Here is a 16,873-nt window from a genome sequence, read left to right on the forward strand (position 1 = left end):
TCTGGCTGATAACAGATTGATGGCAAGCAATGCTTGCCACGTCTGTAAGAAGATCTTTCAGTCTTTATCAAATAATAAAATCATGCTAAATCAGAAAGCCTTTGTGTTTGTAATTGCACTCCTCCTGTGCATCTAGAGACCAATATGCATTTTCTTCACCGCAGGTGGAACCAATTTGGGTCACGTTTCTTTTGGCACCTGAGAATGCCTCCCTCCTTTAAAAAACCCCATCTGACATTATTTCCATAATTGATGAATGTATAACAAAGCCAGTTCCAACAAAAACAGTGTGCTCCTCACGAGCTTAATTTTACATTTTTACCCTCTAGTTCACCTTAAACTGCGAGGAGCAGTGGAAAATCTGTGCTATTTGCTTTTCCAGCAGTTTATGTAAAAATCTAAGTGTTAAAATTCATTGAAAGTGCTTCTAATGGTATGTTGTTTGAAGTGTAAGATGCTCATGTCAGAATGGTTCACCTTGGCTAACTGTCCTCTGACTCAGTCAGCCTTGCCCTCTCTGGCCCATTAGAGGGGAGAGACTGAATACACAGGATTTAGCACATGGCTTAAAGCCCCTGTCTGGATTTGTCGCACAGAGTTGCAGCAGAGTGAGCAGCGATGCCAAAGCCGTGCAAAGTGACCTCTTTGAAGGTGAACCCAAAATGTTTAGCGTGTATTTTCTCAGCTAAATTGTGTTTCATCCAGCTTTACGCTATGCTTGGTAAGTTGCCAACGTTAGCAGCAGAACATGACAGTTTCCTTCACTTGTTAAAACTTCTCTTGTGATATTTATGAAATGAAATTTGTTTGGTAATTCTTTAGGATTTCTCCTTCTTAATAATTCACCTCCCTACTGTTTTAAGTGCACACTGTGCTCTGTCATAACACGCAGTTATTTGCTGGCGCAGGAGGGACTTTAAGCTTCTCCGTTTACATTTCTCACATGGAGCAGCAGCAAAGAAACGGGCCCTGTGAGGCCTGATGGCTCTACAACGTGGGCCAAACTCCTGCTGAGTAATGGTGTTGAGCCAAACTCCCAGTGTTAGCTATGCTAGAGGCAGAAGTGGGACCAGCCTGAGATTCATGTTTCATTAATCAAACATTTTAGAGCCCTGTAGCTAGCTGCAGCAGACACTTGGGATGTATCTCGCTTAATCCTCTCCATTTTTAATCAGGCTAATCTTGCACAAAATGAGGAACCTGTTTGGAAATATTACCGAAAGCAAAGGAAAGAATAAAAAGGCTCTTTGAATTATCCGTCATCCTTTAAGCATTTTAAGCATTGCATATAAAACAAACAAAAAAAAAGTTTTTCTTTATTGCTTTTTATAGTTTTTTTTCTACTACACTTATCCATCCATTTATCCCACCATCGCTCATGAACAAGACATGAAGAAACGGGAACTGCCCACCATTCTCTACCTGAAGGGAGTGACCCACCTGTTTCCAGTTGAGAGTTTGAAGACCTGAAAAGTATTTTAGTTTTCCATACACCAGCAGCCTTAATAACTGCCTTGGGGATGAAATCGTCTGCTTTCTTCAAATGCACAAATTACACGAGGTTTGCACAAGGAAATCCTCTTGACCCATCCAACGACTGTGCATTGGTGAAGATCTGGTCCGCTGTCAGGATGAAAGCTTCACAAGATACAAATTCTGAAAGTAGAAGAAGGCAAAGTCTTGATCTAGCTTTGTGCTTTCCGAGTTTCTTTTTGGTGAATATTTTGCTGTGTTTTTTTTATTTTCAGTCTGTCTTAAATATTTCTCTATGCATGCTTTTGTACAGGTGTTGCCAAGGAAACTGGATTGGATTATCTTCCAACACTGTAATGAGTTTTGCCTCTTGTTTCATCACTTCACTGTTTGCCAGTTTAGGTCTTTCAAGAAAAATAGAAGCTTAATTCTAATGAAAGACATTAAACAAAGGCAAAGTAAGACGTTAATTAAACGAGATACATTTGATATACAGTGTGGAGTAATTTAGAGACTGGCAAAAAAATTTCAGTTCTGAAGCCAGTCAGTTTTTATAGCCGTTCTCATGCCTGTGTGTACAAAATAAACGGCCATTCATTCATGCATGTACGTCACATTGCATCTGTTCTGACAGTTGAAGCCAGAAATGTACATTACAATCTAATGGCCTCCTAAGCTCAGAAAAAAACCCAAAGTCACCAACTGTCATTAGCAAGCTTTAATTAAAAGATCAGTGCTTGGGAGCATTCAGGGGGTGATGGGGACAGACTGAAAGTTTACAGTCTCATAAGCAACATTATGTAAATCAATTGATGAATGTCTGCGCAGACGCATAAATGTTTCTAATGAGTCCACAGGGAGCTGCTCCACAATGATGCAGTGTTGCTGTGGATGTAGGTCAGGGCTTTGTGTATGGCTCGTTTGGGGCCCTTCTCGTCTGATTTTCCACAAAAGTGCAGTTATTTATTCATTAAAAAAAAAAAATCTATTTTATGTTTTTGAATTGAAAACTGAACCAGTCACTTTGCTCCTGTTGTTTTGTTTTTATGGATTAGCAGGTCAGGGTTGTGTGATTGATCCATCACAAAACAAAAATCTCCAGTAGGGAAATTTTTGCAGAGACACAGAAGCAGGAGCGGGCGGTTGTGTCTTGGTATGGTCAGTATTTCTCTGTGCATTCCCCAGCATGTAATGAGTTGGCACATGTTCAGCAATGATGTAACTGTTCCCCCTGCAGACAGCTCACAGTTAGAGAGAGTGGGGCCACGTAGCCTTCCATACATCCATGGATGAAAAAACAACTCATCTGGTCTGGAGTTATTTCTGTAATCGTGCTGCAGCCGCTCCTCCACTTCTTAAGCTTCTCATGCGTCTTCTCCTTGATCTCGCTGTAGCTTAGGATTACAGTGTTTATCGCTCCTGCACTCTTTTTCTGCTTTGCCTAATACCACACTGGCGGGTTAATTAGCCGTCATCTATTCAACAGTTTGAACCTGGAAGTGTTTTAGGATCTTGACCTTCTCATTCTCAAAGTCACCCACTTTGACGACGGGGACGTCCAGCTCAGAGTTGACACAGATGTTCCTTGGTGGTTCATCCACATTTTATTTGCTAAATGCTGAACTGTTTTCAGAGGTATTTTGTGGGTGTGAATAAGACTGACATAACACTGTCATAAACATGACATAATACCTGTCATGAACATGAAGGAGTCTTTATGAATGTTTGTGACAGTTGTAATGAAGTGTCATTCAGTAAATAATGACACTTTTAGTGCAAAGTTGCTTTAAAAGTTGCATTAAAAGTCCATTAAAAATGCCAACTTTGCATGATTTTGCATGATGAATTTAATGCAAAGTTGGCATTTTTAATGAACTTTCAATGCAACTTTGCATTAAGTGTCATTATTTACTGAATGACACTTCATGACAGCAGTCATATACATTCATAAAGACTCCTTCATGTTCATGACAGCTGTTATGTCATGTTTATGACAGTGTCATGTCAGTCTTATGCACACGCCTTCAAATAAAGTGTTATCAAAACTCTTCAGTTAGAATCATCTTCCTCATTCTCCTACTTAATTATCTTTGTTGGATTTTCTTTGCACTCTGTGGAGCTTTTATGTCTAAATATCTGTGACCTCTATCTCCTCCTTTGCACAAAACAGATCTATTGACAGATTGGAGTTATCATTTAGGTGACTTTCCGGGACCTGCCATGCTCACTGTTTTTATTTGGTAATGGCCTCATCAAGGTCACCACTCTCCATTTTATCAGTATTGCATACATAATTTTCTTAATAACTGATCTTTTGTTAAAACAGGAGTTTCTAAAGGGCAGCTTTATGTTTCTAGAAATATATTTGAATTACAAACTACAGCTTCAGTCTTCAGTAAAGTTTGTGACAGTGTTTTTATGGTCTGTGAGACGAAACAGACTCAAGCAAGCGTCAGGAGTTCCTGGGAGAAAACCTGCCTGACTTGAACTATTTATTTAGTCTCATGTTGGATTTGAGAAAGGAAGTTGCTGTGTGCAAATCCTACAAAATCAATAAACTGGAGGTCTTTGTTCTAGAGGAGTGGCCTAAGATTCCTCCTGAATGGTACCAGAAGCTTGTGCCTGACGTGGAACTGTATTTTCAGGGGCATCTTAACAATGTCTCCTTTTCTTGCTCTAGCCCACCAAATAGTCATTAAAATGGTATATTATGTTTAATTTGGAGAAACCACATGTAGTAGCAGTTGTGTTGAGTTATGAGTAGCTGGATTGAGATTTTTAGTCGATAACCTTCATGGTTTAAATTAAAAAATAAAAACAATTTACCATTTTGTGTAGACTATGTTTTTCTTCTGCTGGACTTGTGTGCGTGCTGCTGACCTGATGATGTTTACTTTAAGGTCAGAACAGTTAATGTGACATTTCACAATTACACAGTAACATACTGATTTAATCTTTTACAGTTCAATCCCCAAACAATCAGCTCAAGTGCAGAAAGTCTTCCTACTTTACGAGATATTACTGATATAATCAGGAAGGTGTTTGTGGTGCCTTGTAACAAACAGATATTGTTTGTTACAAGGCAGTGATGGTGAAATTCTAGCTCTTTTGTACTGAGTCATTATCAACATTTGTCTAAAGTCAGATCTTAAGCTGTGCAGCTACATCTTTACAAACTAATTCATATTGGATATTATGAAGCAGTAGTGAATAAAACAACAGCTTTTAAAAAATGCATAAAATACAAATAATATGACGAAACACACAATTTCACTGAAAAAATGCAGATCATGATTTTAGTCTTATCTTTGGTTCACTGTTATATAATTCTTGGTGCTATAAATACCTGTAGTCATGCATCATGGTCATGAGCTCTGCTGAAATCCTCTAGTATAGGAAACTAAGAGATGAATATCGATTTAACCTGTTTATTATCTCATATTGTTTGTTTGTTTGTTTGCCACCTAAACTTTCTGCAAGATGTCCTCAAGCTGTGTAAGAAATGCCTGCTGACGGGTCGTATTCTTTCTTTTCTGTTGCCTTTATCGTTAGGTCCATTTGGTTATCATGCATATGATATTGAATCATCATTGGATCGCCAAAGGTGGGAGTAGTTAGAAGACTATTTGAGCAGATGCCTGGGTTTTACAATTGTTGAGATTTATAGCAAAAAAACCTGCGTAAAGATTGCATTGTAAATCTGTCACTATAAAGCAGCCAGCCCCAGGTGTTTTCAGCTACTTCTCTTATCATTTTTAAAATATTTTATTTTGCGCACAGACCTTCATGGGTATTCTGAAGTGTTTGAGCAATACCAGAAACTCATAGGCAATACAGAGAGCTTTACTCTTTGACTTTAACCTCACACATCTGAAAGGGTGCGCTTTGTTCAGACAGAATACATTTCTGATCGCAATAACTAATGTCACCATGTTTCTACAGATGAAGAAATGCTTGATTCTCTGAACTATTCATATTCAAAGTTGACATTCGGTGCTCAGGAAAAATAAGGAGGTTGTGTTTAAAGTTACTCCTTTTCAAACATAAAACATTTCCATATATGGATGATGATTTTAGCTCACTTTACATGTTTTTGCTGAAAATATTATTGTTTGCTTGACAAGGAACACTCTTTTAAAAGACTTTCATCCACTAATTGCGTGGCCACGTCTTTGCAAAATATAAAAAGAAAGTTTTAGTGAAGACCTGAGATACAAAAACCATCACTACGGATTATGAGACTGAGCTCTGAGTGGATTTTGAACCTTTATGTAACTTTTAGGGGCTGCATGGCCAAAAACAACTGGAAACTAAAACTTTATAAAAAAAATGATGACATTTGCCCATTGAGAGGCAGTAACAAGTATAGTATGAAATATTGTGTGGAATACATTTTAGTAGTGATAGAAACATATTTAAATAATTATTACACATATTAACTTTTTACATAAGGTAACATAATTGGATCATACTATTTCCAGCTTTAATCCTTGTTTGGATGCAGAAGTCTTGTTGGGAAAAGTTTCAGTAAAAGTTTCAGAAAGCTGTCATTCAAAGCCGTTAACTATTGGTATAAAATTAGCCTTAATTTTAAATTAGATAACATAAAAACAGGAGCACTGGCAGAACCGCCCCATCTCATTCAGAGTTTCAAATTTGATCTATACCTTTTAAAAAAATCAAAAAGGAGGCTTCTGGACTAATTTAACTTATTTTCTGAATCCTCTTCCAGTTTCCCATCACAGCAGAGTCTTCTGCGTCGTTGGTTTAGGGAATAGTAACGTTGTCTGATTTGTGTTTTCCTTCACCTCCTAAACAAGCAGCAGTGGAGATGGGCTCCCAAGAGACACTGGTGCAATTTTATATGGGAATGTTACTGAATAAACAGGTTACCTTGCCTTGTAGATTCACATCATAAACACATGGTTGTGACAAAACATGATATGCTCAGTGTTCTCTCTGCTGCTTGTTTTTCTCTCGCTTCCCGTCCTGAGATTTCCACCTTGATGTGGAATTCACAGCTGAATAGATTAGAATAAGAAATGCCCAAGCTGGGACCTGCTGTGTTGATGTGGGCTTTGTGCTCCAGTTTCTATTCTCCCGCCACACACACGCACACACACACACACACACACACACACACACACACGCACACACACACACGCACACACCCCCACACACACATACACACACACACACACACATGCACACACACACCCATTTCCCATAATTAAATTGGGAATAAGTTCTTTTCTTTGGATTCTTGGTTGTTTCGTTGTACAGTGGCTTTCAAACGTCTATTCGCCGCTGTTGAATTTTGAAATCATGATGAATATATTTCAAATATTTCTCTACTTTCATTGTGACATATTCAGTTAATTAAAATATATTGCTGAACTGAAGAGCTCCTCTTTATTATTGTTGCATCCTAAGTGCACAAAAGAGCTTCATCAGAGATCCTTCCTCCCAGCAGCTGTTAGACTCTATGATCATCGTCGCTCCCAAAAAACTCAATAAGTGCTTAAATGCCTGATTGTAAGTTTTACTCATTTTAAACAACATTTCTGCTGGTATTTGAACATCTTTGTTGCTTGCACAGTTTTTATATAAATAGTCTGTCGTTTTAATGCAGAAATACATATGCTCATATTTTTTTCAGACACAAAGATGGATGATGGGTCTGAATTTAAGACTAAATGCTGAATTAAACAACCACAATGTTAAAGTTTATTGATTTTTTTTTTTATTATAATTTTGTCCCAGAGTGGTTTCCATTGAATATGTGCATACATGTCATGGTAAAGGTAGAGGAAGTTTGGAAATGAGTTTTTTTTTAATAACAGTAAAGGGTGAGAAGCTTGTATAATAATTGTAACTGTATAATTGTGTGTAATTGTGCTATTTGTGTATGTACATAAAGGTATAAAGTGAATGCTAGAAAAAAAAGATAAAATCTGATAAAATAGAGATTTACATTTTTATTAAATAACACACATATGACCACCTCCTTATTGACAAAAGATGATTTAGGTGGGGAAAAACACATTTAGGCAAAAAATGACTTTGACAATTATTCTGTGTTGGATCTGGAGCTTAAACAGCTCCCACTTTATAAAGAAGCAGTATTTCCATGGTGACTATTCGCGTTGCTTAGTGATCGTTGCCGGCTTCTCCCTTTTTTCTTCAGAGTGAGTAAAAATCCTCGAGATTAGTCTCCTTGGTGAATGCTTTCTGTTGTCACTGTTTCACCATCTTTTGTTTAATCAGACATTTTCCGCTGGGATATGAATCTCTGTTTCAGAGTACGAAAGATAAGCGTGAGTAATGATCATCTTAAGTCCCAGCCAACATTTTAAGCTGCCACATACTCAGACAGACACTCTCTCACAAGGGTCTGTTAAATGAATTAGACTTTGTGAGACACATATTGTCTCTGGTGTTTGACTGCATTCATCAGCCTAATCCCAAAATGATCCAAACACCACAGAATTAAGTCCAGAAACAAAACCCTTCCAAAAATGCTATTACATTTAATTATAAATTGAAATCCATATCCTAAATCAACACTGAATATTTTATTCCACACACTGGATGAACAATGTCTAAAGCTTACAGATGAATCACCAGTACTCAAGCCACAAAACAGGCCATTTAAATTCACGCTCTCATATTTCTCTCCTTTCCACCAGTGAGGTGATCCTTTCCAACATTGACGTGGCTCTCGCCGGCAACTGGGAGTGTCTGGTGACCAGTTCCAGAGGAAACGCATCTCAGCACATGGAAATAGTTGTGGTGGAGACTTCTGCCCCGTACTGCCCTACAGACAGAGTCTCCAACAACAAAGGGGATTTCAGGTGAGTCTGCATGGGCTTATCTTAAAATGCAACATGTCAAATTGTTTATTGATGGTTTTATTCAGCTTCTTATAGATGAACATGTCTGTTTTCAGTTTGAGTGCCTACACTGAAAAGAAGGGCAGCTACATGTTAAATTTGGTCTTTTTCTGGTGTCTTCTTGTTCATAATGATTCGAAAGTTAATTCAGTTTTGAGTTTTTGTTTTGCATATCAGGTCTAGTGGATTGACTCTGTGTCATTACCTAAATAGTCCAGAAAGGACAAATCAAAAACAGCTTCTTAATCTGTCCTTCCACCTTTTTCAGGTTATCGTAAACATCCAAATGAAAGGATCCAAAGTCAAATAATTCAAATGTACTTATATAGCCCACTTACACTCAGTACACAGGGTAAAAAGAAACACAGAGCAGCAAAGGTATATGCAGAAACAGCTTGTAAATACGGATAAAATTAGCTTTTTTATTTTAAAACAGATGAATGAGTGTAAAAATCTGTAAAAACAATAAATAATAAATAAAAAATCGCAGAAAGCAGAGGTAGAGCGTTAGGAGCAGCAGCCCAAAAAGCTCCCTCACTCCTTGTTTTTAATTTCAAAGCTGGGATTTTCACCGACAGCTGAGATGATGACTCCAGCAACAGCTCAAAACTTTAACTGTGTTCTGAAAATCTGCAGGAATCCAGTGTAGAGGGTCAAGTTACAGCATTACACATCAATTTCAGCCAGTTAGTGGATTTAACCATTTATGTTAATTTACCTCTGCTTAAATCATCAGACAAAACCAACAAGGAGGAATTAACTACTGAAATGTTTTTTTGGGGGTTTTTTTCAGCTTAAAATACTGTATCAAGAAACAAACCTAGATTTCTGACAGCAGAGAGGTCATGTGAGGTCAGCAGACCTAAATGTGGTAATCACATAAATATCATTCCTGTATTTTAATGAACACTTTAAAAGTTTTGATTCAGGATTTATTGTCATTAAAACAGTTGTAATGTCCCGTTTCACTTTCAGTGGGAGGTCAATTTGATCACCATATTTAAAGTTGTTAAAAAGCCTAAATATAATATTCAAAGATTAACCCAAAGGCAGCAAATTCATAGAAAAAAGAAAAGGGCCTAGACTGGATCCCTGTGGGACAATATACTGACCTGGATGGACAGAACAATCCTTTAATTCTGTATATAACTGGAACTTTTTAATCCCTGCAAACAGCTCAACATGTGAGCCAAAACTGCCAAATGATTTTTAAAAGATGCCAAAGCACCAGGACAGCAGCGTTTCTCTGTATTCTGCAGCTAAAAGTATCAAAAACATAAGTATTTTGATACTTATGTAAGCTGGAACAACAACAATAAAAGCCTTAAGAGAGTATGTTCGACTTTTCAGTTACAAAGTGCCAACAAAGAGCAAACAACACAGAATATTAAAGAAACCCTGATGCCAATTTGGTCTTGGAAGTTTAGTTTAACAACAACGTAAATCTAAATGACTAAATTGGTCTATTATCATTTTTGAAGCTTTGCCAAAATAAAGAATTTCCCGTCAACGCACGACACAGAAAAACTAGTTTGTGGTTTTTATTTTCTGTAGATTAGATTAATGAATTTGCACTCAAGATGTTGTAGCATCATCCAAAATGCTGCGGTCAGAGTCCTGACCAACACCAGAATCAGGTCACACCAATCAGCAGGTTCTTACTGATGCCGTCTCCTTTAAATCCCGACTGAAAACCAGAGTTGTGTTCAGCTCATTGTGATCTAAAAACCTCCATGTTAAACCTTTTGCACCATCACTGATCAGCGATTGAAGAGGGAGATTAAAAACAACCTGCTATGCTTTTACAGAGCTTAATCATTTCTTGAATTCCTCTATTTTTTAACTACTTGTTGAAAAATAACAATTTTCATTCAAAGTTGTCAAGAATTTGATATATTGAAATCAGTTTTTAAGCAAGACTAAGATCATTTTTGTCATTTCAATGTCCTGTAAATCGCCTTGTGTATGAATACTGCCATTCAAATGACTTTGCCTATTTATTACACATTTATTGTATCAGACTCAAAATAGAGTAGCTGTAAAAACAATCCTTTCCTAGAAACTTAAGTGTACAACTTGTTCTGTGTAATTAGCAGTATTGGGCAGTAATCACTGGCTTTAAAAGCTCTTACTAGGAGGTCTCCTTCAAAATAAGGCTCTAGTTTAACCTCATTATGAATAATTCCTCCAGAAATTCCTCCATATGCAATGTGATTTATCACCAGAAATTATTTTTAAATCACACCACTCACTTGCTCTGTTATTACGTTTATAGTTACTGTGGAATTGAGGCTCTTGAGTCTTTTTCCTGGTTCCCCGTTTCTTTTTGTTTGTTTTATTTTCAGCCTGAAATCTCGTCTCATTAGTATTAAATGCAAGCCCCAAAGTCAGATAGTCTAGCTTTTCAGATTATGAGACCCAAATGAGACCTCTTGTCTCCATGAACCAACATGTCTCCCTCTACCCATCCTGCTTTTCTGTGCCGTCCACCCCAACCTTGTAATGATGCACACTCTTTCACACCGTCTGCCTCTCTCTTTCATGCGGCCGTGTTGTTGTCATGTACTGTATGTTCCCTTGTAGATGCTCTACTTTACTGCCCACTTTCCGAACAGCCAGCTTCAAGGCTTTGTCTTTGACAGAGCATTGGAGTAATGGGCTGGAAAATGAGCCTGTTTTTTTTTGTAGGGGTGAAATTAATGCCATTTATTACCAAGTAGCTCCTGCTCCAGCTCCAGCACCAGCAATATGAATGAAAAGAGCAAAAGGGGAGAGCGGGTAGTGAGATGCCATGTCTCTAACCTCTGAACGGATTACTCGCCACCTAAGCACCCTGCTTTAATTTTAATTTAGATTAAGTCAAAGTGTGTCGACAGTAAGCACTACGTGACATATTTTCTGTGGTAGACTTTTTAAGTAGCTGTGAGCAGAAAACCAGAAAATGTGCAGCAAGCGATTTTCTTTTAGGTGATTTCAGTCATTACAAAGCATCTGTTTCCAAATGCTACAGTGATTGGAAATGTTACAATCTGCAGTTCTAAACTCTTTGAAATCGTTTATGAATTTATAATTGTCTTTTTGGGAGATCAATTGATTATGTAAAATACTAGTTTTTTAAAAACAATTTGTATTTATCGTGACTCTTCATTAGTCCACACAAGCTCAAATATATACATGTACTTCTGCAGATATTTGGTTAAATATTTCTTTAAAAAATTGCATGTTAGCATCAGAAATGATGGGTCTTTTTGAATTTGTTGGATTCCTGGTACGGAAGTGGCTTTTCAGCACCGTCCATAAATAGAGATGAGGTCAGAGTAACTTGTTAGTTTTATGTATTGATTTCTAACCAGTTTTTAGACCTAAGTTTGGGGGCAGTGCATTGTCTGAACCCCAAACTGTGTCAATTCCGATTTTTTGACAATTACGATATTTTTGCTGGGGCCGTTCACACTGCCAGTAATGGCGACCTGCATGTGTTCTGCAGTCTGAACGGGCAAACGACCTGAAAGTGTCCCGCATGCGCAGTAGAGGGCGCAACAGCGTCAACGTTCTCAGTGTTCTGCCAACCGCCATAAAAAGAAGAAGAGCTCAGTGTTTGCGGAAGTTAACATGGAGGCTAACGGTGGAGCTTAGCTCACATATTTGAAGTTGTTGTCCAACCGGAGCAGCATATTAACAACTTAATCCTGATTATTGTCCATCATGGTTGTTGTTTTTCTTCCCACTTGCGTTTATCAGGATGCAGAATAGTGAGATTTGTTGAGAATCAGTGACGTTTAGTTATGATGAATGCGACCAAAACACTAGGTCGCATTTGAATCGGATACGTATCGGATATGGATCACATTCGAAAAAGAATCCGACCTGTGCTGTTCACACTGCCATGAAAAGATCGGATACAGGTCGCATTACATCAAAAAAATCGGAATTGGGTCACTTCAGACTGCAGTGTGAACGCACCGGTCATCCGGCTATTTGATATGAAGTTATACAATTTAGAGGTATTTCTCCTTCATCATCATTCCATTCACTTTGTACAATGCCCTACTACTTGCTGCAGGGAAGCAGACTCCTAGCATGATGCTACCAACAACATGTTACCAACAAATTACTTTTGGAGTAAAACAGCATAACATTAAGTTTCTTCTTGTCTGCTGTTAAAGCCCTGAACTATAGTGTGGCTAAAATGTTTGGATTACATTAAAATAGTAAATCAATGCCAGAAAACCAGCAGGTTTTAATGGATCCTGCCAACTGTGTCATAAGTTATGGGCAAGTATCCAATCAGAATGAAGTTAGAAGCTGGTTGGTGGCTAAAAGGATGAAGTTTCTTCTTATTTTGTTGCTACTTATCCAAATGTTAGTTGTGTGTCTACTTTTCAGCATGTTTGCTTAGCTTTCTGATACTGAGTGTAAATGGATTTCTGACTGTAACTACAGATGCTTTGCTGGTTTCGTACTGTGAACAAAACTTTATTTGGCCCAACACTAACAGACAGTGCCCAGAAAATGATCCATTTGCCTGATAAGCCAATCTGACTCCACGTCCAGGTTGGTCAGCAGAGCAGCGCTGTGTGCTGCGCTGTGATGACATTATTGAGAAAGTCTAATTTCTTGCTCCAGAGGAGATTTTATTGAACTTTGCATGGTCATCAAAACAACAGTAATGTGAGAAATCGGTTTTAAGTGGAATTGGGTTGTTACATCCGAGACACATTCACTGACATTTACCATCCTCTACTTTGCTGCACATTAAAGTGTTGTGCATGCATGCAAAAATGTTAGGTCCACACTCAGATCAATCTCCTTATTATTTGGATCTATTAGAAAAGCAGTACATGCAGGGTTTTTGAAAATAGTGTGAAAGGTTTTCAGAAAGATCTTCCACACACACGGAGAAAGTTACACAGCTGTCTCACTTTGTGACAATGGCAAATGTTTTTAAAGTCATTTATCAGAATCTGCTGCAATAAAATATTTAATGCAAAAATATATGATTTATAGGAGTGTCTTAAGTAGAAAATGAAACTTAACTTCTAAATCTCAGGTTAATATGTTTCAGCATAATTTCATTCAATGATGTATTTTTGGGGCCAGATGGCCGAAGACTCTGGCCGGGATTCTGGCTTTCCTGCCGTGCGCTCCTGCAACCTTTGGTTCTGCCCCCGGCCCGGCTGGCAGCGCTGCCCAGCGCTCCGGCCAGCGGGAGAAGAAAGCGTGGCGACGATGCGATCGCGCTGGGCGGTGGGCTGAAGAGGACTACACTCAGTGCCCGTATGCTAGTGAGCTGACCCGCGTGCTGCATCAGCTCACTCAGGTATGGCGGCTCATAAAGGAACCAAATTGCTTTTTTTTGTTCATGTTGATTTTTTTTTTACTTGCTTGCTTTGTTTTAAACAGCAAAGAGGTACATCTCAATAAATTAGAATATCACCAAGCACATTTTATTTTAGTGGTTCAATTCAAATTCAGATATAATAATTATTCAGAGTAATACATTTTAAGTGCATGTTTGTTTTGTTTTTTTGTTTGTTTAAAATTGCCTATTATTAAAAAGATTTTTAATGTAAAAATGTTATTTTATGGCATGAAGTTGGCTTCCCCACCTTATTCAAAGCAAAGGTGTCAAAAGTTTGTGCAGCTAAAACTTCTGTTTGTGCCGCTATAATTTTAATGATAAATGTTTCCACAGGTCATGGAAGGTCAACCTGTCCACCAGGGTAGTAACAACATGGGTAGCTTTTTTGGACTTTTATCAAATTCTAAGTCCATAAAGCTGATTCTAAATTAACTTTAACCATAATATTCTAATTTATTGAGATGTACTTATAGTCCTGAAATGAAATGCTGCAAAACATTACTGTTAAAATAGTTGAAAACTGTCAGTCTGGCTCTTTTAACCTAACATCGTCTCTAAATATCACTTCTTATTTCAGATACCGATTAATATCAGCAATTCCCAGCCTCTGGGTCAGCAGTTAGTGGCTTTCACCAGCAGGGCTGCTGACTTTACTGACGTTATGGACGTCATCTTCGTCACTCACCTTGTGGAAAGACTAACAAGACTGCTGGAGAAAAAAAGAGATGTAAGAGTGAAGGTTTACTTCTCTGTAAGAAAGTGCAGTTTTTACCCTAAATGAACTCTGGATTCCAGAGGCAACAGGAAGGTTTTATATCAAGCTAAAGGTTAATTACGCAGTAGGAACAGTGCTGAGGCTAGCAAGTTAGAAGAATCTGTATTTGTTTTCACTTGCAGGGTTAATCAGCATAGTTCACTTCAGTGGAGATATTATTAGAAGATACTTAGTGTCCTTTTATACCAAGGACAATGCACAAGAGACCATCGTCATTGAGCCAATAAAAAAATAGTCAAATGAAGCAACAATGAAATATATAATGAGTAAATAGCAAACCGCCATCCCAAAGCAGCGATTAAGCGCCTTTGGAGCTGCTAATCTAAATTAAATCTCTCTTTTATGAATGAAGACACCATTGTCTACTTCGCAGTTCTGACTGGGGTTATAAATGTACCTGTTGGAGGAGATTTATTTGATGTTAACGGTGTGTGTGTGTTTGAATAATTGTGTCTGCACTTACCTATTTCCTTGCAAAAGCGCCTGTTTTGCCTCCGCATCGCCAAAAACACGATTTATTTTTATTAGAAATGTATGTGACAAAAAAAAGTAATGCATCATTGTAAAATGGAACAAAAATATACAGTGATGTCCATTTGTAGCTCCTCTAAATCTGTTCATTGTAGAGTGTTGTAATTACAGTTTGGTATGTTTTCACCAACTTTCAACATTTAGTCAATCCCTCAGTATGAGAGATTGCTGGAAAAGTCAACAACCCAATGCAAACGGCTTTCAGCTGTTGCCATACGCTCATCCAGGAGGAGCGAATGCTGCGAATCAGTGGCTTGATAAAATCTGCTGAGTTTCCTTGGATAGAAAACCTTTTAAGCCATTTGAATAATAAACTGAACATGACTGCATTGTTTAATCAGTCTGAGATACTTAACTTGGAATATATTTCATTAGATTTAATTGTCTTTAGACAGCATGTGTTGTAAATTAGCAGTTAATAAATAAACCTATTTGAATGAAATTGCCACCATCTGAATGTTTAATGGTAGGGATGTCACTTTTCCAGTAAAAGCGCAGACCAAAGGTTTAAACTCCAAACTGGGCTTCTTCTGGCTTTTCTTCAACAGATTCTCCCATTCATACTTTTTGTTCACTAATCTCCTCTGACAAACTACAATAACTCTTTGAAGATGCAACAAAATGTAATTTCCCTTTGGGATCAATAAAGTATTTTTGAATTTGAAACTTCTGCGGTCTTCACAGAACAGCTGAATTTATACTACGACACAAACTTCTGAAATCAGCTGCCTGTATTGGATTTTGTTTAAGGATACTGAATACAAATGGATGCCACACTTTTCAGAGTGTACTTTATAAACATGGAAAACCATTTTGTTCCCCTTTTATAGATAATGTAGTAGAGTTGGCGTCGCTCCATCACATAAAATCCTTTAGAAAACACACTGAATTTTGTGTTTGTGACGTTACAACATGGGAAACCCAACGAGCTAGAAATGCTTTTCAATCATGGTGTGTAAATGTGGCTGCTTGTCTTTGTGCAGCTGGGGGACTACATCTCAGGCATAGCCAGCAACATGATGCTGGTGGAGGAGCACATCCTGTGGATGGCGCAGAACGAGGCCAGAGCCTGCACGCGGATCGTCCAGTGTGTGGAGCGCATTGCCGACTTGGCGCTGACGGAAGACAATCGGGTCATTTCTAAGGTGCGTTACAGCTCAGGTCAGAGAGAGGTTAGATTTCCTTTCTAAATATCTCACTGCTTTGCTTGCTCTTTTGTCTCAGAATAATGAAGTCTAGATGGGGTTTAATCAGAGAAGTAGAGTAATGAAACACAAAGATAAATTGCTTCCTCCCATTGTTTCATCTTGCCTCTGCCTATTCTCTCCTCCTGGCTGTCACTGGGGATAAAAGCATCTGCAAAATGATTAATATAAAATCTCTGCTCCTCTTCTTTCTTTCTCTTTCTCCCCCCAATCCTCTGCTCTCCTGAACGTTTGGGGGATTTTCCATAGGTGTCTGCTAACATAGCTCTGGAGGCTTTTCTGATCAAGCCGTCAAACTTTCTTGGTTTGTCCTGCACGGCGCTCGAGCAGACGCCCACGTCCACCAGCCTGTCCGTCCCGCACAGCCACTCCTACCGCGACAAGGACAAACACGGAGAGCCGGAGGCCGCAGGAGAGTCGTTGCTCAGTTTCAAATGCCACACTGTCAACAACAGCGGCTCGCCAGCCAGTCAACTCAGCAAGGTAAGACGAGCAAATAAGCAGTGTGAAAATGTGTAAAATGTCCCAGTTGCTCCATTGCTTGGTGTAATGTATCAAAGGAATCAGGAAGTGACATGGTTTGTGTGATTTTTGACCACAGAGCAGAAGGCTGTTTGACAAGCTGGAACCTTGT

The 16,873-nt window shown here is 38.4% G+C and overlaps 1 protein-coding gene across 2 annotated transcripts in view; it reads left to right on the forward strand.

The window, feature by feature from the left end:
• adgra1b (adhesion G protein-coupled receptor A1b) overlaps positions 1-16,873 on the forward strand; it is a 198,100-nt gene that overhangs the window by 52,542 nt on the left and 128,685 nt on the right. For both annotated transcript variants that reach the window (XM_081616035.1, XM_008429975.3), the window contains exons 8-12: positions 8,163-8,327; positions 13,467-13,686; positions 14,306-14,455; positions 16,018-16,179; positions 16,489-16,722. In XM_081616035.1, the coding sequence (XP_081472161.1) occupies positions 8,163-8,327; positions 13,467-13,686; positions 14,306-14,455; positions 16,018-16,179; positions 16,489-16,722 (931 nt within the window). The remainder of the gene's footprint in view (positions 1-8,162; positions 8,328-13,466; positions 13,687-14,305; positions 14,456-16,017; positions 16,180-16,488; positions 16,723-16,873) is intronic.

Source organism: Poecilia reticulata, chromosome 15, assembly GCF_904066995.2.
Source record: "Poecilia reticulata chromosome 15, P_reticulata-male-v2, whole genome shotgun sequence".
NCBI lineage: Eukaryota > Metazoa > Chordata > Actinopteri > Cyprinodontiformes > Poeciliidae > Poecilia > Poecilia reticulata.